The sequence below is a fragment of the Danio rerio genome, chromosome 18 (assembly GCF_049306965.1).
Source record: "Danio rerio strain Tuebingen ecotype United States chromosome 18, GRCz12tu, whole genome shotgun sequence".
Lineage (NCBI taxonomy): Eukaryota > Metazoa > Chordata > Actinopteri > Cypriniformes > Danionidae > Danio > Danio rerio.
In genome coordinates this window covers 20002568-20027210 of record NC_133193.1, presented here as the reverse complement: position 1 = coordinate 20027210, position 24643 = coordinate 20002568, and the positions used below count along the sequence as shown (strand labels likewise).

The 24643-nt window shown below is 36.0% G+C and overlaps 2 protein-coding genes across 7 annotated transcripts in view; one reads left to right on the top strand and one right to left on the bottom strand.

Moving 5' to 3' along the window:
- aars1 (alanyl-tRNA synthetase 1) overlaps positions 1-5622 on the top strand; it is a 31179-nt gene extending 25557 nt beyond the window's left edge. For both annotated transcript variants that reach the window (NM_001044310.2, XM_005159050.5), the window contains 5 exons: positions 151-264; positions 359-478; positions 2308-2394; positions 2485-2598; positions 4815-5622. In NM_001044310.2, coding sequence (NP_001037775.1) covers positions 151-264; positions 359-478; positions 2308-2394; positions 2485-2598; positions 4815-4994 — 615 coding nt within the window. In that variant the 3' untranslated portion in view covers positions 4995-5622. The remainder of the gene's footprint in view (positions 1-150; positions 265-358; positions 479-2307; positions 2395-2484; positions 2599-4814) is intronic.
- Positions 5623-7292: 1670 nt separating this feature from the next.
- Positions 7293-24643, bottom strand: part of st3gal2 (ST3 beta-galactoside alpha-2,3-sialyltransferase 2) — a 46607-nt gene continuing 29256 nt past the window's right edge. For 4 of the 5 annotated variants that reach the window (XM_073929035.1, XM_068214758.2, XM_073929036.1 and 1 more), the window contains 4 exons: positions 15567-15746; positions 12995-13040; positions 12736-12855; positions 7293-10986 (listed from right to left, as the gene is read on the bottom strand). In XM_073929035.1, coding sequence (XP_073785136.1) covers positions 10813-10986; positions 12736-12855; positions 12995-13040; positions 15567-15746 — 520 coding nt within the window. In that variant the 3' untranslated portion in view covers positions 7293-10812. 5 annotated transcript variants of the gene reach the window in all.

The window sequence follows — 24643 nt, the reverse complement described above, 5'->3', positions numbered from 1 at the left end:
TTTACACAAATCAACTATTAAGATTCGCAAGTAATGTACTTTACTTTTGTCGTCATGTATGTGTAAAACAAATACATGTTCAGAATAGTGGGTTGTAAATACTGCAAAACTACTATTTCTTGACAGTTGTTTCTATTTGTGTGATGTCAGGCCCAGAGGAAGGCTGATGCCCTGAAGCTTAGTCTCGATGCTCTGGCAGAGAAAGTGAAAGCTCAGAGCATCCCAAACAAAGACGTCCAAAAGGAGATTGCTGATATGACAGAGGTGAGCTCAACTCAAACATGTTCTGCTTTCGTCTAACTGGAATAAACCCTTTGTCTAAACTCTAGTGGATCTGTGTGTGTGTTTGTATATTCAGTCTCTGGGCACTGCAGTGATCTCTCAGTGGCGCAAAGACGAGATGAGGGAATCTCTGAAGGGCTTGAAGAAGATCATGGATGACCTGGATCGTGCCAGCAAGGCTGATGTGCAGAAGAGGGTATGTGATGATTTTTAAAAATTGATGATGCGCTGTTCAGAAGCGCTTTTGCTCAGCACAGTGGAGATTTCTTCAGTTATATCGTTTTAGTTGTTTGAGATGCAGTGACGCAGTCCGATTTTTAGCTGAACAGATCAGCCACTTTTGACGCTCATAAACAATCATAGAGTCCTTGTGCAGTCCCTTAAAAGTCACATCTCCTCTTCAATTTCGGGCTCATGTGCGTTTTTCACTCACACTACAAAAGTGCCTGAGCCCAAGTGAACCGCACTCTGGCACACCTCTTCCAACCGGGCCAGGGCCGGCCAACTGAACCGTGCCCGAGCCCGATTCAGAGCACTCACACTTCTTAAACGAAACGGGCCTGAGAACAGTTTGGATACCATAGTGGGAGCACACCCTTTGTTTAAGTGTTATAACAGACTAAGCTTGACAATAAAAAAAACACAATTCAAATATACATGTATTTATTGTGTACTTATGATTGAATGAATACCTGTATGTAATTACATATGTAATAAACTTCTGTAATTACATTTGTAAATACACTGCTGACCATTCCCTACACCTTAACCCACCCTTAAACCTACCCATACCACCAAACCTGTCCATAACCCAACCCCTATCCCAACTCAAGAGCCCCACAAGTGTTCTTATGAACACAGTAAGTACATTGTATTTATTTTTTGATGCAAGTACATAGTAGTTAAGGACACTTAATATAAAGTGGGACCGGCAAAGGCAACATGATCAAACAATAAACTAATAAACTATTTATGTAAACACTGCTGATTTGTTTTTAACCACTTTTTAAGTACTCAATAAAAACATTTAGATTATTTTCTCATATTAGGCCAGCATGTAAAGCATTCCAGTTTTGTAAAGATGCTTGAATGTTAGCATTTAGGCTGCATTTACACTGCAGACCTTGATCAGTCAGTTGTGGCTATCCGATTTTTATTTTTTATTTTTTTGATGACCCACTTACATCGTCTTTTAAAAGTGACTAGTATCCAATTATCTTCATTTACACAGCAAAGGCGCAATGACCAGGAAAATAAGAGCGGGTGCTGACTGACAGCTGATGATAAAAGAGCTCCCTTTTCTCTGTTCCTGTATTTAATCTGTTTGCAGGGTTTTATTTTTTTTTTAATTCTTTTTGACAAGTTGTTTTACTATAGTTTATGATAAAAGTTCTGATTTGGCCATCTTTTAATCTAGGCCTTTTTAAACCAGTAGGCATTTTAATGTCCATGTCGTGATTTATGCTTGTGATGTACTGTATGCAACAGTTTTACATTAGTTTATATTGGTTAAGTAGTGAACATTGCGCTCGCTCTCTCTCTCTCTCTCTCTCTCTTTCTCTCTCTCTCTCTCTCTCTCTCTCTCTCTCTCTCTCTTTCTTTAACATGCTTAAATACTTGTGCTACTTGACAATATAAAAGCAGTTTAAGTTCTCGTGTATGAGATTTAAGGTTTGGGACTCTGCTGATGTTTGTTCTGAAATGAAAGCGCCAAAGTTGACGTCATTCTCTATGGTTTTGAATGATGTGCAACTTGCATTGACAGGTGAAAATCCGATTTACCTGCTTACACTGCAGACATGAGGGCACAAATCCAATTCATATCAGATAAATTTCCACATATGAACAAGGTCTGAATCAGATTTGAGTAAGTCGGAATCCATGCTTACACGTAAATGGGCCATATCTGTGCCTCGTGGGAGAAAAGAATCGGAATTGAGTCACTTGAACCATGCAGTGTAAATGCAGCCTTAGGCACAGAGACTTGTTGGAAAACAAAAGAACTCAAATAACTTTACAATTTAGGTTCTGGAAAAAACAAAGGAGATCATCGATAGCAACCCTAACCAGCCTCTGATCGTGATGGAGATGGAGAGTGGAGCATCAGCAAAGGTAACACTCGCATCTTCTCAAATTGGAAGAATTCTATAGTTTTAGTAAGTGCCTTTGATTAAAAAGTCTACATTTGTCTGTTTCCATAAGGCTTTGAATGAGTCTCTGAAGATGCTGAAGACAAATTCACCACAGACCGCTGCTATGCTTTTCACTGTGGACAACGATGCAGGAAAAATTATCTGCTTGTGCCAAGTGCCTCAGGTAAATGAGCTCAAGAAAACATTCTGTAAGAGTTAGGTTGCTAGTGTTCTCTGCGGCTGTCACGTGGTTGCTCACTGAAGCTAAACAGATTTCTGCTTGGTTCGTACCTGGATGGGAGACTACATGGGAAAATTAGGATGTAGGAAGAGCTGCAGGGGGTGCTTTTCATGTGGTCTTGTTTGGTTCCTAATACCCTAGTATAGTGATGGGGACTCAAAACTATAATACAAGGCTGTATTGGACTACTAGATGCATTTTGTTAAGCATGATGGTAAAACAAACGCAATTATGAATATATTAAAACATATGCTTGTTTGTCGTAAAAATTTGTAATAATGACAAAAAAATACTCATTTGTGGATCTCCTTACTTCCGGGTTCAGTAATACTGCCGTTCTGGCTGGGGTATTCTGGGAAATTTTCTTACCCCTTGGTTTTGAATGTGGTCATGAAAAATATTCGTTCGAAGGGCTATTCACCCCTTCCCCTTAGCCCTACGCCTTTAAGCTAAAGAGGATTGGGACATCCCTACCCCTTGACGGGAACGTGCAAAACAAGGGTAGAAGTAAGGGGAAGGGCTAAGGGGTAGAATTGGGATTGGGCCTAAATCAGCTTTCAGTGAGAACCATCTTAAGGATAGGGTGATAAACAAAGTTGCTGAGCGCCCTCTGAAAAGAAATAAGGGTGTTTTGGATGTCTCCTTTGTCTGTCACACCTATTACAAGTCTTTCAGTCTCTGCTAATAGGATGATGATCTGAATCAGGTGTGTTTGGTTAAGGAGATACAGAAAATGTGCAGAGCTGGTAGTTCTCCAGGAACATGGTTGAAAAACAATGTCTTTATCATCATTACATCATTACTGCCTGCTGCAAAGGTTTTCAATAATTCAGTTTTTTTAAACTCAATATTTGCTTAGAGTTGTGTCAGGAACACAGTTTAACAAAAGAAATTGATCAAAAAAGTTGCAAGTTAAAGAGCTAAAGCACACAGTTTGTAAGAAATCAATACTTCTGTTCAGCATTTATGCATTCAATTGATCAAAAGTGACACTGGACATTCAGGGTGGTTTGATTAAAAAAAAAAAAAGCTGTGGATGCAGTTTCTTAGTTAGTGTGGTTCATTTGAAAAAGTGTTAACACCAAACAAACAGAGCAAGACTGCTGAAAAGCCTGCTTATAAATGAATTTTAGTGTGACAACAACAGACCATCTAAACCCAGGGTTCTCAACAGGCGGCCCGTTGCTCATTAAATGTGGCCCGCAGCTGTGCAGACTGATCAGCTCTCATGTTGCTGCATATAGTAAAGCACTTGGGCTGTAACGGTACATGTATTTGTCTTGAACTGTCACAGTACAATGGTCACTGTTCGGTTCACAAATACAGAATACATTCACAAAAAATGCAGTTCTCTGTAAAAAAACGCAACACAGCAGCGCTCACTAGTGGTTCAGCTATTTTCCTGGTGTCATGACAAATAGTTACATGTAAACTATAGGCCGAAACACTAGTCCCGCCTTTGGCTTCTTCTGATTGGTCCACTCCTCTTCTCTTCTAAACATTCAGTGCTGCGAGAGACTCGAGTGTATAACATTCACGCATGTCTGTAAACAATAGAAATATAAGATATTGACAAAACCAAGGTACATACCGACCCAAGACTCCAGTGTATAAGTGGCCCCTTGTATCTTATGTGGTTGATATTTGGCCCTCAAGGCACACCGAAGTTGAGAACCTCTGATCTAAACAAACCTAAGACAGGACATGATGTCACAAGATGACCAAAAAAGGGCAGAATCCCAAACCACTTGTGTTCACAGTTGTAATCTTCTATCTATTATGTAATATGCTGATAAAAATTTATATTTTTGAACAACAAATGACCATTTTATAATTATTTCAGAGTGATTGCATGACACTTAAGAATTTAAATGATGCCATCGCTGGAATAATCTCTATTTTAAAATATATTCAAATAAAGAACTATGGAAAGAAAAATGTATATGTATATATCTATTCAAATGCAATTGTGTCGTTTTTAATTCATATTTAATGCCGTATGTATATGATTCATCCCATTTCCTCTGAAATAAGCAACCTCAGAGGTAGAATTGAATGCTGTTTTATGTTTACTTACACATTTGATTCTAGCTGACTTGCATGTTACTAGACAAATAAAAACATGAGTATCCACTTTAAATCCCATATTGTGTTTCCAGGATGTTGCGAACCGGGGCTTGAAGGCCAGCGAGTGGGTTCAGGAAGTTTGCCCTCTGCTGGATGGAAAAGGAGGTGGTAAAGACATGTCCGCACAGGCCACGGGCAGAAACACACAATGCATACAGGAGGCTCTGCAGCTGGCATCTGAATTTGCCCGCCTCAAACTGGGTGAAAACTAAGAGCCAAGAGTTGAATTTAGTGTTGATGGGTCAAATCTGGGAAGAGGTCTGTTAGTTTAGTCTTAATCCTCCTGTTCTGTTCCAGCTGTGCCTGCTAAATTTTCAAACTGGACATTCCATGCTGGATAAATGTAAAAACTGTACAGAAATGTGTCTAATACGAATAGGATGGAAAATGATTAGACTCTCTTGGTTAACTGAGGCATTGAAGAGTGAAACGAGTATATCAGCTGATCCATAAAACCGTCCTGACTCGCTGATGTAAAAGCACATAGGACTGTGCATGCTTTCTGATTGGGTTCTTGCATTATGATTGGCAGCGTAATGTTGTTCTGATAGCTAAAATCCTCCTCATGGTCATTTTTCTGAACATACTAAAGGGAAAGGAAAAATCTTTGTCATTATCATTCTAGTACAAGTCTTTATCATGGTTTTCCAATACATTTGTGGATTTGCTGGTCTGTCTCTTTAAAAAGGAGGGATGTCTTAAATGAATTTGTCAACTGTTAAACTTTCACTAGCTCCTCTAGCATCTGTTTTGGGGAAATGAGCCATCATTCATGTCACGTCAAATGTATCAATAGTTAACATGAAAAATAATAAATCGCAATGATTTCGAATTCATAAATGACTTTTTATTGATTTGTTTGTAATTTAAGTCACTCATTATTATTTTGGCATACTATCTTGTGGATTAAATGCAAAGGCTAATAAAAGGGATAGTTTATCCACAAATTAACATTTAAATCAAACCTTTAAGTCAGTTATTAACTGTCATAGATTTTACAAGTTAGAATTTGCACTATTTTGAACAAACATTACTAGTGGGTCATCCTTGCACTATACATTCTGAGCACAAAAGCAGAACATGCTCGCGTTGTAATTTCTATAAATGGATTTACCAGACTCTCAAATAAATGCTCCAGTCAAGCTCAAACCCATAATTATAAGTTTGCACAATGGCTAGGGGAAAATACAGAAATAAAGAGCTAAAGTTAGCTATTGCTTAGTGAGGGATTCAGACTGAGCTGACACAGGGCTGGCATCTTCAGGTTTAACCGTACTTTAGCATTTTAAGGTGAAACCATTAAATATATTTGCATAATGTGATTAAAGGAACAGAGTTCCCTAAAATGCTTATTTACATATAGGCAGAGCAATATATCCAATATTTAAATTCTGGCTAAATTACATTATATATTATTGTGTTTTCTACTTTGTTTGGATAATACTAAAAACAATGATATTTGTTTTGTAAAATAAATGCTGCCCTATGCGACTGTTCATATTAAAGAATTTAAAAACCGAATTGGTCAAGTTAACCATGTAGGTAAGCTATACATTGACTAAAAATGTTTGACTTTCTGACATTACCATGTGGAACTAAATCACCAGACAATTTGATTAACCCATTGCATACTTTACTGAAACTTTTACATCTACATTTACTCTCCAGTAACATATTTTTATGATTTGTGTTAATCTTGTTCACCCCCCAAAAAATACATTTCTGTTCTCCACCTGATAGTTTTTTTATTTAAAAATTATTTAATTTCTTTAAATTATTTATATTCCAACCTCCACTCTTTAATTGCCTTGTGTAACGTGTGTTTGTACACAGCACTAAAACACTTAGTTATGCAGAAATTATTAAAATATAGTTAAAATATCGATACTTTAAAAAAAATATATCGATACTAAATTAAAATCTTGAGTATCGATACTCGAGCATTGATGTGCACATCCCTAGTGTATACTACGAAGTTTTTCGACAAAGCAGGCAAAACAGAAGCTTATGCACGCCTGACAACATGGAAATATTTTTTTTACGGCATTCCAGATGGAGTTTATAACGTCACCTGTGAAATGTAAGTTACTCACCGAATAAAACATACCTAAACACTCTAAATAGGCCACCTAGGCAGCGGTTAGCCTGCTAGAGCGAACACAATGGGGCAAACCTCTTCGTATTATGTGTTAGCTTAGCGATATCGTTATATAAACTTAATGTTTCGTTATTTAAAGCTCAATTACAGCTTGAATATGAAACTTCTCCGCTGCAGCTTTTGTACCGCCAGTCTTCTGACGCGCTTAAAACAACATTCGTTTCTGTTAACATAAAACATAACTGTTTCAAGATATCACTTATGGAAAATATCAACATTTTGAAGAAAGTCACTTGGCTACAGTTCGTGGTTTTCCTCCATGATTTTTGTCACTGCTGTGACCTGCGGCTGCTGTGGGCCTAACGGCTCGTCTGCTTCAGTGTGGTGTGCGATAAAGGACACAAAAGACCCACCATTTTAAACATTTTTATTCCTTACCGTAGCATTAAAGATAAAAACAGTCCATAATTACACAAAGACTGAGGTTGTGAAAGGAAAGAAAGAGCACTGACCAATAGTCACGATATCAACACTAATGAGAAGTTAATGAGAGCAAACACAGTGAGGATATGTACAGTCTGTGCTGAAGAATTCCTTCACATGAAGAACAGGATTCAACATCATTCAAGTTGATAGAGGAGTCTGTTCGGAAAAACTGTAGCCTCATTTTTATACTTCATATCAGGATTTTATGCTGCCGTTTTATTTTAAATGGAAAATAAAGCCTTGAAAAAATGTTAAGAAAACAAAGCGACGCATCAGTCGCTCAGCGTTTCTATCTTGATGATACAATCATGTGCATGATTGTGGAAAAAGCAGCAAAGAAAATGAAAAAGCAGTTAAATTTCACAGGCTCTGTAATCTTCATCTCATTCAATATTTCACAGCCTTCGCATCCTGCAAACAATTCAGCAAAGATGATACGAAGTCCAAGAAAAAGCTCTCTCAATGTGACAATAAGGATGCACAAAGACTGATAATTTAGTGCTAAGCACATTGGCAAGAGCATAAAGAAAATCAAGACTATTTGGAATTGATCTCTTCACGCAATTTGGCCTAAAGAACATTTCAAATAGTGGTGGACAATGTAGTCGTTCATAAATTGCTTTGCAGCAGGCTACAATCCTCCCGTGGCACAAAAACAAGACGAGAAACATTTCTCCTTGCCAACTAATACCATCCAGGATTAATAAATGCTTTAAAGATTAATACGAGAACTTCACGAGCCAACTTATTTTCTTTAATCCAAAGACAAAAGTCGCACAACAGCAGCAACCAAAAAAAACCCCAAAAAAACAGGTTTAGTCATGGGATAAAACTCTTTGGTGATGAGAGGGCAGCCATCCTACATATCCATGATATTAGAATTTCACTGTGAAATGCCCAATAATAATCCCTCAGAATAGGCTTAAATATAATAAAGCCACTGCAGCATTCGGTGTTGAATAGTATTCTGGTATACGTTCGTCCAAAGACAATTACGCTTTACTGACAATGTATAAAAGCACTTAGTGTGCCACAGGTCTGGATTTTCAAAGGGTTCAAGAGACTTTTTTCCATTGAATACAACTAGGTAGCTCTTAAAAATCAAGATCGGAGAAGGTTTTCAGGTGAGAGAGCTTTTCCCACCCTGATCCCGAAGGCACGGTGCTTCAGCTTAGCTTAAAGTAGAACAAACACGAGGATGGTGGCGCACAGGAGAAGCCGTGAATCATGTGTGGGTGGAGGACAGCTGGTGGGTAGACGATCCGTGCCCTATTTTAGAGCCCAGATTTGTGCGCGTGAATGTGTGTCAATAAATGCTCTGTAAGAAGACTAAAGGAACAATAGCATGTGTTTATGCGTCTTATAATGAGGTTAGCTGTGCTCTGGAGAAAGGATGTGTCCAGAAGCGAGGACAAGGCACGCAAGCATGTAACATGTGTGCGCATTTACACACTGAAGTAGCTGATATGTTTACATTTTGAAAAAAAAACAACAACTACTGCACCTGAATACTCGGACTAGGCCAAAGCAGAAAGCTAGAGAACAAGGGACATGATGGGAAGAAAACAGAAACAGTTTCTTGGGGAACGAATCAGGGGAAAGTTTCTCTAGGGAAACACAAAATCATCAAAATGCATTTTACCCCTTAAAACTTTCTAGTTGTATGCAAAACTTTGAGAAATCCTCTTAAGAAACAGTATTTGCTCACAAAGTGGTGATTGCAAATAAGTAGACTACCGCAGAAGTTCTTTGCTTTATTATTGAATGTTTATAAACAAAACCTCACAAAGAACTTACATTTTTTAGCGAGTGAACGCAAACTTTCACTCAATATATAGATATTTTGCAAGGCATTGAATTACAATTAGCAATAGCTCACAAAATGTTTCCTTTTATCACAATAACTGCATCACTTCTCAAAATTTGTGTTCACTCTCAAAGCACAGTTTCTCAGGGGAACGCTAACCTTTTGCAAGCCACTTCCAAATTTCTCAACACAACAAAATATTTAGAAGAGACAGCATTTCCTGCTCACCTCATATTTTTCCCTAGCATGTCCCATTTAGGGGCTCCGCAGAAAGCGCTAGGCATTCTTGCAGACGTTCTTAATCTTTCTGCTTTCCTTTTAAACAAAAGAATGTAATAAATTATAATATAAACTTGATGTAAACCGACTGAACAGCAGCAAAGTAGTGTCTACATGCTTTCAAAAAAACTCAATCGATGATGTCCACCAATCTGTCAGCTAGTCTGTATCGCAAAATGACATCAGCCTTTACAATGGAATGCCTTTCGCCCTTTTTTCATCACCTAACACTATTAGATAAAGAGAGTAGTGTGCTGTAGTGTAGACCAGGAATCAAGCTCTACCACTGTTCACAGTGCATCTCTAAAACAATCACCACAGTTTTATTAGCGTCACTTTCTAAAAGTACTCCAAGTATACTGAATATATTGCTCGAGTGTGTTCACATTGGACTGTGTGTCAGTGGTTTTCAGTTTCTGGTATTGAGTATCAATCTATCCCTCCTCCTCAGAGCAGAGGAATGATCAATGCCCAAATGTGATTAGCAAAAACCAAGTGGAAAGACAAAGCTGTTGCTGTGGCACACACTAAGTCAAACTGTTAGCATGATCATCTGGACACAAACAACCAAAACTGTCCTTTAGGACAAAATAAAGCTCCATTTAACAGCAGGACTGCAACATCCCCTCAGCCATATACGTCCAGTCTAATTTCAACACTATATTGGTAGTGAAAAGACCCACCACTATGATCAAGCTTTTAGTTAAAGGGACAGTTCATCCCAAAACTTTAATTATGTCATTTGTTCATCTTTATGATACTTCAAACCATTGAGTTTTACAGACAAAAACTGCTTTAATCTGCAAAACAGCAAGGTATTTTGAAGATAAAAGTCAATCTTACAGGTTTGTGAAGACATAATGGTGAGTAAATTATGTTTTCATTTTTTGGGTGAACTCTCGCTTTAATGAATCACAGAGAACTACTATGGTGCACTATGGTGACCGTTGGTCTCACTCATCTAGCTGGCTATTAGACCGATGGGAAAGAGCTCCTGCATCATTACTAGTCAGCAAATGTCATAAATATGAGTTAATTCCATTCCCAGCACATAAACCTAACATGCTGTTTAGTGGTGAAACATTAGCGTTCCTTGCCAAGTCAAGTTCCTTGTCCTAGTTGAGGTACGCCTGCAAGGAAAAGCACAATTACTGGCATCTCGTCTCAAAACCACCACATCATGGAAAGATGATGCCCAGGATCCCGTCCGCTCGGGACAGCGTCGAATGGTTATAAGATCATGAAACATTACTTCTTGATCATGTTTAACAGGCACACTAAGTGTGTCAAGTGGATAATGGGTGGTTTTGTTAATGGTAGTCCATCAGTTGGTCAGTTTCTATGCACCTGGTGCCCAGATTCACTTTCCAGGAAAGACTGAGATCTTGCCAGCCTTGGCCAGCTTGTCAATGATCTGGGCCTCGTAATCGGCATCATGGACGCCTGTTTTGCGAAACTCTCCAGAATAGCGGTTCTGCTCCCAGTAGTGGTGCCAGTTTCCCCGACTGTCCGCCCCAAAACCGAATACATTCACCTGTGGAGGTAAATCAACAAACACATTCACCTTACTGATAGAACTTAAGATAACCCTAGGCATAATAAGAATAAATTGCCACACCATGAGCCTAAAACTCTATTGTTTGCTTGTTCTCATGTTAATCCCGTGAGTGTAACATCCTAGTGGGACAACGGGCCAATCAAACAAAAAGACTTGATTGACTGCTGACTATTGATTGGCCACTCATCAGTGTTGGGGATAACGCATTATAAGTAATGCCAGTTACATAATAAGATTACTCTTCTAAGTAACGAGTAAAGTAACACATTACTTTTAAAAAGTAATAATAATTGAGTTACTTTTTAAGAAATGTAACTCGAGTTACTTTTTAGATGAATTAATTAGCTTTAAAAAAATTTGCTGAATTGAACTTAGTGTAACCACATTAAATTACTCTATGAGAGAATGAGCTCCCTGTGGGAACAGACAAAAATCGAGATGGCAGAGCATTACATTTTTGTGATGGAAGTGTTCGTTATTTTGAACACATGGAAGAAAATGGGATATTCTCAAAGATAGGTGATTTTACTGAACTAATAAGACAAAAATACAAAAGTAGCAAACACATTGCTTTCAACTTTCATTAATTTTTATATACAGCATGCACAGGGTCAGGAAGTTCTCAGAAGGTAACATTATTTTAATTTTTTTATTGGTAAATGAAGGTGTAGGTTATACAGCATGTCGTTAATTGCAGAGCTCCTTTATTAAAAAAAGAAAAATAGCTTTACAGAATTGCAAGTGTGCAAGTTCTGAAAGAGATCAAGCCTCAGGCAGGTATGAAAAAGTAACTCAAAAGTAACATAACACATTACATTCTAGAAAATTAAGTAATGCAACTTGTTACTTTTCTAGCAGTAACTCAATATTGTAATGCATTACTTTCGAAAGTAACTTACCCCCACACTGCCACTTATCATAGAATGATTACAACAATGATTATTGTTTTCCCTTTTTTCTCGTTTTTCTAAGACTATATAAATTTACTATGTTTGTGCGACTCATATTGAAAATAGGAGAGTCAGGGAGATTAAAGGGCACCATGTATTTACATTGTTTTATTCACTGTATATTGCTAAGTGATGTGGACAGAAGTCGAATGGCAGCATCTGTGTGCGTACACTAATACAATGCTTCAAATTTTAAAAGACTTTTTAAAGACTTTTTTTTTAATCAGTTAATGCTTTTAGTCTTTTAAATGAAATTCATGATTAAAAATATATATATATTTCATTAAAATTTTTAATTAATGCAAGAAGCTTTGAATTTTCCAGAGGCAAAAGTAAACATTTTTATATTGTTATGAAATAACTTGCTTAGAGGTAAATGTACACATATTTAATATAATAATAAAAGTAATTCATGCCAGATTTATGGCTAATTTATGACTGACTGAACATTTTTTATAGAAAAATCTTTTTAAAATAATCTTATTTTACTAATTTTAAGCTTAATTAATATTGCTGGAAGGCCATCTGCTGCGTAAAACATATGCTGGATAAGTTAGTGGTTCATTCCACTGTGGCAACCACTGATGGCTTTAATAAGGGAACTAAGCCGAAAAGAAAATGACTGAATAAATGATTATCACATCTGTTTAAAGTAATCCAGAGTAAAAAAAAAAAAATAGAACCATTTCCCAAAATACAATGTAAAATATTATATTTAAATGTAATTTTGATGTGAACTAATAATAGAGTTCATGTTTAGATGCTAAAGTCTCACCTCATCACATACGTGTAGAGCGAAGAACAGCACGAGCATGCCGGTAGATGGGTAACGTCCATGATGACGTGTCCAGCGGTCGTGAATATATTTGAAGAAAGCCGGGTTGAAGATCTGAACCTACAAGACATTATTTGACACGTATGCGAATTTACAGCAGCACTGAGAAAACCGATAAAGACGAACGTGAGATTGATAGTGTTTTATTGTCTGCACTCTGAGAATATAAATCTGTGAGAGACAGAAAGGAATATATTACCTTGTCTTTATCCACACGCAGAAACTGCTTCACTGGAGCATAAGTACTGAGAGATGGAACGAGAGAGAGAGAGAGAGAGAGATAAAGAATGAATTGGAGAGATCAAGTTAGATAAAGTCTTCAACTTCTGACATTTTTTCATCTTTTCAGAAGAACTTGCTAGATGAACTGCTGCTAACTTTTGAGTGTTCTTCAGTGAAGTGCAGACTGTTGATAAAGTGCTGTGATGTGTGGCAGTGTTTGTGCTTTGAATGATGCATAGTGGGTACGCAACACTGCAGCATGTTCATGGAAAAAATTTAAAGGTCTCACTGCAGTTTCTATGACAGTCGACTAAATTTACTTGAAACGCAGTGACTGACAATCAGATTATCATTAAATCCACAGTGTCTCTCTAATCATGTCAACTTTGAACTAATCAACTTTTTAAAATATGTTAAGAGTGCCATAGTATAGCTTAGAAATAAATGAATGCTAAATAAATAAAGTAAAATATTTATATAAAAAGAATATCTTCAAAAAAAAACAATTCTTTAAAAAAAAAAAAAAAAACAAAGCAAAAATTTAGATTTGGGTTCTGACAGCCATTTTTTTAATGAAATCTCCATAGTGTCTGAAAACTGAACAGAATACAAATTTTAATATGGAATGTAACATTAAGGTTTTTTTACGCATGTATGTTTAAATATAAATATAAAAAATAAATAAAAGTCTTGAAATGAATACGACTTAAGGGTGCAGTTAGTGTTGTCAAAATGCTAACCGTTAGCATAATAGCTTTGAAAAAACTGTCTGTCCCCTGCCATCCAAAGCCACGCCTCCTCAAATTACAAACACGCACCGTAAAGAAGACAGTAGACAACCCAATAGATCATGTCATTCGCCAGTTAGAAGACTTTATAATACTACAATTCTGAAAAAAAAACTGTAGGCAAAACTTGTCATAACACACGCTATCCTAAAGCGACTATGCTTAGTGGTTGGCCGGTGGCGTGCAGGAATTACACATTACTAAGCCATACTCAAATGCTATTTCAAACTAAATATTCAGAGTATCATGGTAAAAAAATATGGAGGGCGTCACAGGTTGTAATTGTTTAAAAATGAACCAATGTGACTATAAAACCAACTTCACCTCAGTAAAGCAGGCTGGGCGGAATCAGCATTTGTTTTTACTACTGTCACTCTCCCTCTCATGGGCAGGTGAACGCAGCTTGCATGCACGCACAAACTGCGGAGCTGTGTGAACGGGTGCGCAGATGTACAGGTCTACTGTTGTTGACAGACAGTTTGAGCTACTTATCAGAATTATGGGAATTATCGACCCGACAAAATATAATCGGATGAAGATTTTTTAATCTTATGCCTTACCCAAAATGTAAAACACATATAAATATATTTAGATCATTTACTTTAATCATTACTATTAGAATGTGAAAAGATTTTCAACCATTACAACAAAAATGATGTTTCTGAAGACAATCACCTACTGCACGTTTAAATAAAATAAACCACAAAATAAATCTAAATAAAAAATAAAATAAAAACATTAATCATATATTTCCCAAATGATATTAAACAGAGTAAGGAAATTTTCACAGTATGTCTGATCATATTTTTTTCTTTTGGAGAAAGTCATATTTGTTTTATTTTGGCTAGAATAAAAGCAGTTTTAATTTTTTCAAAAAACATTTTAGGGTCAATATTATTAGCGCTTTAAGCTATATATTTTGAAAGTCTAGAGAACAAACCATCATTATACAATAACTTTAATTACCCTAACTTGCCTAGTTAACTTAACTAACCTATTTAAGCCTTTAAATGTCACTTTAAGCTTTATATAAGTGTCTTGTAAAATATTATTTACTGTCATCATGGCAAAGATAACAATAAATCAGTAATTAGAAATGAGTTATCAAACTATTCGGTTTTGAAATATGTTAAACAAAAATTTGTGGAAAAAAAAATAAACAGGGGGGCTGATATACATATGAAGTCAGAATTATTACCCCCTGAATTATTAGTCCCCCTGTTTATATTTTTTTAAACACATTTCTAAACATAATAGTTTTAATAACTGTTTTTTTTTAACTTTGCCATGATGCCAGTAAATAATATTTGACTTGATATTTTTCAAGACACTTTTATACAGCTTACAGTGACATTTAAAAGCCTAATTAGGTTAATTAGGTTAACTAGGCAGGTTAGGGTAATTAGGCAAGTTATTGTATAACAATTGTTTGTTCTCTAGACTATTGAAAAAATATATAGCGTAAAGGGGCTAATAATTTTGACCTTAAAATGTTTTTTTCATTCTAAACTGCTTTTGTTGTAGACAAAATAAAACAAATAAGACTTTCCCAAGAAGAAAAAATATTATCAGACATACTGTGAAAAATTCCTTTGCTCTGTTAAACATCATTTGGGAAATATTAAAAAAAGGAAAAAAATTCTGAAGGGGGGGCTAATAATTCTGACTTCAACTGTGTGTGTATGTATGTATATATATATATACACACACACACACACATATTGAAATCTGTTTAAATTGTGTTTGTGTTATTGTTCTTACAAGCGGATCTGTCCGGTGGAGAGGGCACTGGTGATCCACAGCAAGTCAAGAGTCTTGAAGGGCACCAGAACAAAGCTCACATTGGCTGCCAGGTTTTTGGCACTCTCTGGGTACATGAAGTGGTGTGTGGTACGGCTGCCGGCGTCCTCTTCATACCCTACAGTGGGGGCCAGATTCATCCTGAAAAACACAGATTCAGCTGAATTAGACCGTGAAAACACTCCCTCGCTTTTACTCAAACAAGCATCATTACATTTCACTATTCTTACCATGATGAACAAACAGAGCGTGCATTCAGGCAGCCACAGTGTAGATAAACAGACAGAAATAAAGGTAAAAAAGTTGTAAATAATGGTTATAATTCTTCAATGAATTGGCAAATCTTTGATTTGGTTCACTATCCCATTTGAGAGGAAAATGAGAATGATGGGGAGCTGGTTAGGGCGAATATCGTCGACAGAGATCGTTTTTCGATTTTACTGTTACATCATGTTTGTTTTGTCATTTCTTTTTTTGTAAATGAATCTGATTTGTAAAAATGTAAAGGTTGTGACTCGATGGATAGAGGGCAATACACAAGAAATTGGCAGGCAAATCAAGGCAAAGGCATGTGTGATTTAGTGTATTCAGCATTGAATTTTATTGTGTTCATAGGATTTTTTATTTAATGTTTTTACTATAATATGTTTATTATAAAATTTTAAAGTGTACAGCATTAGTTGATAACATTTAAAACAATATTCTTTTAGTTTTTTGGTATTAGGAAATTAAATTATTTGGATTAAAAATTTGGAAATTACTCATACATCAAAATTTAATGTAATACAGTTTGGTATATTTACTTCAGCCCTTGCACCTTAATCAAGTATGGTTTTTGGCCCTTCAAGAAAAAAGTTTGGGCACCATTCCTCTCAGCCATTGACAAAATTTTTGTATTTCATGAATTACCAAGGTTTTAGGTAAAAAAAATAAATAAATAATAATAATAATAAAAATTAAGCAGCACTTTATACGTTTTTTTTTTTTAGCTTAAAAAAGTTTTTATATATATATATATATATATATATATATATATATATATATATATATATATATATATATATATATATATATATATATATATATATATATATATATCTCAGTGTTACAATAACTTTAAGCTAGATGAATTCTACTACTGTGGCTATTAGACCTGCCCCGTTGCCTGAAATCATGCTTGCAACTTTGGGTGAGTGACCTGGTACATGGAGCCCTGTCTATCCCTGCCAGAAGAACCATGGACATGTATTCAAATGTTTATGAGTGGAACAGATCTGCTTCAAGGCCTGTCGTATGTTGTTTTTGTAGTGAAGTTACCCAAAAGCTAACTGAGATGATCAAAATAGAACCATCGTCAACATCATGAGTGACCCACAAAATAAAACCAAGATGGTTTAGTCGGAGGGAGAAAAAGACAGATCGGACAAGAGTATGAACATGAATTTGTATTGGATGGGCTTTACAGTGGATAGTGCGATCTGAAAAAGGCAACTGGCTTCCATGTGATGCTATTTGTTGAACACAGTGTAGTGTAACAAGCTATTTTACCCGTTTAGTGAACATCGACATATCAGATTACAGTGGTTCTGTCAGGTTAGTCATATGTTTACCAGTGCAACATATTTAAAATTACCATGTTTGTGAAGAGGGGTCTGGATGCCGTTGCAATGTGAGCTACAAGCAATGCTTTTTAATGGGTACACCTAACCCCACCTCTAACCCTACCCTCACAGAGATATCACTAGCTTCAGTGTGTGCACTGTGTCTGACATTGCAAGTCTGAGATATGCAGTTTCAGCTTCCAAATTCAAGTCTGCATCCAGATATTATTGGTTTTACGATAACAGGTAATTTCATTTAACCACAAGAGGGAGCCGCAAGAGAAACATGTATATGGACCCTTTTTACAAGACCTTTATGACTCGTTTAATAATCATCAGCATCCTTCAATGTTTTTAATATCTAGACTTTTAACATATGTCTATTAATTTGAATTTCTGTATATATTACATCATCTTAGCATCAAATTACAAAAGACTAATCACTGCTTGGGTAAGGTTTTTCTAAACCTTTTCTAAACCTGTCTTTTTCTAAACCTGTCTTTGAGCAGGACAGTAAATTTGACATTGTTCTGCCATTATTAGTCTCACATGTTTTTTTCCTTTTTCTGAAATCTTGATAACACTATCATTGGGTTTTTCTTTTTTTATTTAAGAAAATAGGATTGTAAAATAATAATAATAATAAGTTGTATGGTGGCGCAGTAGGTAGTGCTGTCGCCTCACAGCAAGAAGGTCGCTAGTTCGAGCCTCGGCTGGGTCAGTTAGCATTTCTGTATGGAGTTTGCATGTTCTCCCTGCGTTCGCGTGGGTTTTTTTCGGGTGCTCTGGTTTCCCCCACAGTCCAAAGAGATGCAGTACAGTGGAATTGGGTAGGCTAAAATTGTCCGTAGTGTATGGGTGTTTCCCAGGGATGGGTTGCGGCTGGAAGGGCATCCTCTGCGTAAAACATGTACTGGATAAGTTGGTGGTTCACTCTGCTGTGGTGACCCTGGATTGGTAAAGTGACTAAGCCTAAAAAAATGAATGAATGAATGAAAGTACTCTCTCATTCACTGCGCTCTAAAGTTTACCCAACTACTTTGTGATGACATTCGCTGCTGAGAAACCCAGGATTGTGAGGGTCCAATAACCCCTTTAAAGTCCCCCTAAAAGCTAAGTATAAGTTGTTTGGGTGTTAGTATCAAAATGCTTGTTAGAACATTATCTATAAGCTACTGTGCTCCAAAGCAGAGACAAAATTTGTCATAAGTACTTCACTTCTACCAACATCAATCAATAAACCTAAAGAACTTTAAGTTCCCATTACATCTCTTGACCAATATAATGCTCTCTAGGATCTAATGTGTCCTGCCTCCAACAAAGTCGTCACTGAAATTGGTAAATTATTCACATGTAACTGAGTGCACACACACAGACAGATCCGACAGCACAGAGCGGATGATATGAACAAGTGAACACCAAACACAAAACATCCAACCCATCTGAATTATACACTGAATGCTTTCTTTTAAAAATGTAAAGCCTCAGCGTTGCTGTTGTCATTATGCAGATGCATTTTAGCTCAACATTCACTCAATGCAGAAGTATAAATTGAGCTTCAGGCTTGCAGAGCTGTTTATACAGTAAACTAAATGCTATTGGCTGTTTATAGCCCTTTTTGTTTCACTTGAAGCTACATCATCGAACCATTACACATTAAGCAAAGCGACGAATTTCAGGGGACCTTTGAATGTTCTCCCAAAGAAACAATAATAATGAAATCACATATCTTGGATGGCCTAAATTAACAGCAACTGTTTTTTGGGGGTGAACGACCTCTTTAAGAGAGTGAGATGATGGAGAGGCTGTGGAGGAGACAGTAAGGCAGACAGACAGCGCCGATGTCTATTCAGGAGACACGTCTGATGCTCCGATGGACGTCTCCCATTTCACAGCTCATGTCCTCTGAACAAAACACTTTGATTAGGAAAAACCATCTCATTCTCTTATCTGCATTCATTCAAATTCACAGAAATGCCTCACGTCACAAAGGTTTCGCAATCTGTGGAATCTGTAAAAGCTCGGGATTTAAAACAGCTTGAGATGTAATAGTCCTAGAGACTTTAATGCTAAACAACAAATGTACACGTCCGTCTCTCCTTTGCTTTATCTTCTTAAGTCTCAAAGCCAAAGAGATTATCAAATCTCTGTTGTTTTCCTTCTTATATCATCATAAACAAAAGCCAAAGGAGATGGCTTAAACTGCAAATCGCAATAATCTCTCACATACACACACACACACACACACACACACACACACACACACACTTTTATTTATTTTTTTAATGAAACTGAAAGGAACTTCTGGCTTTTTATGTAGTAGAACAGTCATTAGTAATTAGTATTAGTCATTAGTAACCATTTGCATGGTTTATTTTGCTTGATATACAACTTTTACCTACATGTGTTAATAACTGGATGCCAAATATTTTGTTAGGTCAGTGAACCCAAGGTTTCCAATAAGAAAGATGATGCTAACAAGTTTAAACTATACAAATCTTTAGTGAAACTGTACAATTATAGCACTTTAATTATGGGGATATAAGACATTGATTTAACATATTAACAATATTGCAGTACTATTTAAGGCATTGGTCTCAAACCCGATTCCTGGAGGGCCGCAGCTCTGCATAAATTAGCTCCAACCACCTTTAACTCACACCTGCTTAATAGTCTCTAGTAGTCTTGAACACCTTGATTATTTGGATCAGCTGTGTTTGATTAGGTTGAAGCAAAACTGTGCAGAGCTGCGGCCTTCCAGGAATCCAGTTTGAGACTTGTGATTTAAGGGATAGATCTTTAGTGCTAAACACAATTGTTGGAAACCAGCAGCCACTGACTATCATATTATTAGTATAGTGTAATTTATTCCTACTGTTGATGTCAAATGGAGACAGACAAAAGTGTTTCTAAATTTCTTCAAAATATATATTTTTATTGTCCAACAAAAAACAAGGACACTTCATAAACATTGAGCAAATTATCTTTTTTTTTTTGCATGAGTTGTCTCTTTTTACTTGAGTCCTTTAATACTTGAGCAGCTGTGTTTGTCTGAAACCGAGAACAAGTCTGTGATTCGCAGATAACCAGATTAAATAATTCTGTACCAAATATTGATTTGAGATTTAATATTTTTATTAGCTCAGCACAGCTTATTTTAAAGAAGAACATTTCCTACTAAGTACATAGCACACACTGCGGTTAATGGGAGGAGTGTGTGTTATCAGTTATTATTGGCTGTTATCAGGGAATAACACACTTTAGGATGCAGCAAGCGACCAATCAGAATCAAGTATTCCAGGGACCATTACTATGATTTCATTTGAACCGTGGGCTGACTTTCTCATCAGCGCTAAGGTAAAATGAGTTTAAACTAAATCTATTGAAAATAATATTAAATTAAAATGACTTTTATTTTTTTGAATACATTAAAAATAAAAATGTAACTGATTTAGTTTGTTTTTCTAGAAATAAAAAAGCAGTGATAAACTTTAATTTTCTTGATCCAGTGTGGAACTGAACTGAAGAATGAATTAATTTGTTCTATGACCTTTTTATTCCTTTCTTAGAGTGAGATGTCAGATTAATATATAAAAATGTAAATAATAATATTAATACATTTTTAAATCTACAATGATAAAAATCTGTACCTATAATACCTATAAAATTAATAAAACCTATCATTTCTTTTTGATTTAAAGTGTCTGAATAACTAATTTACTTGAGGCATGTAAAACTTTTTGTCTTTACAATTTTAGACTGGCATACTATGACAGAGACTAAATAAGAAAAAAAGCTTTAAATGCAAACAATGTTTGTTCTTTTACAGCTAGTAGTTTTAATACAGATGATACTTTAATTTTGAACACAGCATGGCACCCTATCATACACCCAGCCCAACGAGGCGCAAGATGTGTTTGGCGTGATTTCTTGCTATTTTTAGACCAGTGCAACCCTTAATTTTCACGTTTAGCGCCACATTGTTTAAATAGCAAATCTATTTGCACCACTTTGTTGACTCATGGGTGTGCCGGTCTATCAAGGAGGTGTGTTAAGGCGCATTGTTGGCGCGTTGCTATTTTGAGGAACTGAAATAGACTGTGCCGTTGACCAATTAAAAGCTGGTATAAAGTCCAGCGCAGAATTCACTAGTTTAGTGCCTATGCGGGTTCAAACGCTTACTACACACAGGGTGTAAAGCAATACTCAAATATCTTTACATATGAAAAAATAAAGGATTCAAATGTTACAAAAATTATTATTTACTGCATAGATAAAGCAAAATCACTACTTTCATGCCTTCATGTTGGAGGCTTTTTTCAGTTTATTCATGACAATTTGCATTTTTATTATAATGTTATTATTAGCAGTATTATTTTTATGCTCAATTTTACATTTGTTTTAGTAAAAAAAAGTTTAGATTTGTCCATCTGTTGGGTTTTGGAGATGTATGTACCACCATTTGGGCATAAAAATGGGACGTGTGTTTGGATATAACTCGTTTTTTAACCACACTTCATTAATGTTGCTCATTTATTTGCTGGAAAATATAACTTAATTTAGAAATAGGTTTAAAACTAATCTTTGTGCTTTAACTAAATAAATATGGGGATGTCTTCAGTGGAGTGCGTACAACACTGTTTCCTTACTCCATGAAAGTAAAGGAATAAAGTAAAGAGTAAAAGTAAAGTAAAGAGAAAGTAAAGAGGCTGAATGGAGGAGGCTCGTTCTTTATTCTCGCACTGCAGATGGTCTGGTACACTGTTTTCTTGCTAGTAAAGCATTAAGTTTTTTCACTTACAAAGTCCGACATGTAAATAGCAAATACGCCATGGAACGATGCAACAGACTCATAAAGGGAATGGGAGATGAGACTCTGATTGGTTTAATGCACATTATGCTCAAAACACACCCATAAAGAGTTTAAGCTCAACCCTGTTAGACCATGCACCAGGGTGCAAACTGTATTTTTCCATTCTCAAAATAGCCAAAGTCGATTCTGACACGCTCTTAATGCTTTTGCTCTATGCCCTTTAGGCTTTGCGCCTATATCGTTAAAATAGAGCCCATGGACTCAAAATAAGGATAATATAAGTTTTTCGAACTCAAAATTCACACTACAAATGCATGTAATATAAACATAGCTTTCTATGCTACAAGCACTGATTATTTATTTTCACCAGTGGAAGCTTATTTAAGCTAATAAACAGCTGAAACACACTCATCTGACTGATTCGAGAAGCACAGACTTTCTCTTAAACGGTATCAAAAAATGAAAGCAGACAGTAGTTAAACAAATAAAGCGTTGAGGAGACAGCTGCTGTAGGGCAGAGGAAAGATGGATATGGAGGAGGACCGGATTAATTTAAGATTTCAGAGCTCAATCAATAAAGGCTCCACTGAAATAGCACCTCAATTTATACCTCCGTCTCGCTCAGCCTCTCCGTCTCTCTGATCTCTACTAAACACACGCTGCTCCTCCACGTCTCCCCCAGGCCATTATTTTACTCTTTTCTTTAAGCAGCAATACGCACATTCTGCCCTTTTCTATGTTCACTCGACTGAAACCTGCAATTGCAAATGTCAATCCACCATAACTGACTGTGCTCAGTCTCCCAGAAAACAGGACTATTATCGCATGCTACAACTAAGATGAATGCAAAAATCACACTGCAAAAATGCTTCACTTATATAGATTTTATATTGTTCATTCATTCATTTTTCATTTGCTTAGTCCCTTTGTGAACTTGGCGAGAAAATATAAACTCATCACAGAAATGCCAACTGACCTAGTCAAGGCTCAAACCAGCGACCTTCTTGATGTGAGGCAACAGCGCTACCCACTGCATAGCCGATTTTGCATTGTTTCTAGTCTGAATATCTTACAATAATCTTAATTTTTAAATCAAGAAGCATTTTCCAGACAAGCCAAAAATAATAATGTGTTGTTTTATGAGATAATATGTCAAAATTAAGTGGGTTTTTCCTTAAAACAAGCAATATAATCTTGTTTTTCCTTTTAATTTAGGATTATTTTGCTTGTTTTAAAGAAGAACTACTACTTAAAATGACAATAGCTGCATCCCAAATGGCACACTATGTACTCTAACACTCAACAGCATAGTATATGTATGTAGTGTCGTCCTAAATGGAACACATTTTTTTACTAAGTGGAAATTCAAACCATTGACAGTTTCCCAGATGACATTTGATGGCTCCCAAATAGTAAAATAAATGACCAAATAATACCTGCCATGACTATAACTACATTCACCATCGGGAGGTGGTATAATCACTCTCGTGGGAGAATTTTGCTTCCACAATCCAAAATAAATAAAGTAATTCAACATCAGTACCCGAAAGCTTTGCCCCTTCCACTACGTGAGCAAAGCTGCGACTGTTGAGTGTGTGAAGTGTCCAACATTCTACACTTCATTTTTAACAGTTGAATAAGTGCATCATCCAGGAACAAAACAAATATTTCAGTGTGAACACACTACTTACACTATTTATACTACAAAATGGTGTGGAATTGTGCACAAGTATGTGATTTGGGATGAACCTGATATGTTTTGCTTGCTTGTTTAGATATTGCTTCTTGATTTAAGAATTGTTAGATATTTGGACTAGAAACACAACAAAAAAATCCAAGTAAGAAAAAGCTTTTTTATTGGCAGAAACTTTAGTTTCTTAAAAAAGTGGAATATGTTATTTTAGAAATGTCAGATTACTTGTTGTTAGAAATCTTCTAAAGCAGCTGGTAATATATTTGCAAGATTATGTCCAATGAAAAAATAAACACCATTGACATGCTTTAAAAACATTGTTCTGATCCAATACATTACATTTGAAGTTACTTTACTTATAAAAAAACAATATAATAACAGTAGTTGACCATTGTGCTGTACACAAATTGTGTTAAAAATTATCAAATAAGATCAAAGGAATGAAAAACATACAATACATACAACAAGAAACAAAAAAACAGCAAGCTTAGCTAACTCTGCTATTAAAAGCCTTTTCTAAAAGGTGAAGTTTTAGTTTCCCCTTGAACACGGATTCAGTAGAAATGATTCTAATAGAGAGAGGTTGACCGTTCCACAATTGGGAGCCCACAATAAAAAAGGCCTGGCCTCCCTTTTCCTTTAATTTTGATCTGGGAACTTTTAACAATTTCCTTCAAATTACCTTAAACATCTAGCAGAATTGTAAACAGTCACAAGTTCAGAAAGATAAGAAGGTGTCAGACCATTCATTCATTCATTTTCTTGTCGGCTTAGTCTTTTTATTAATCCGGGGTCGCCACAGCGGAATGAACCGCCAACTTATCCAGCACAAATTTATGCAGTGGATACCCTTCCAGTCGCAACCCATCTCTGGGAAGGTGTCAGACCATTTAAAACCTTAAAAACAAAGTAAAATTTTAAACTCTACTCT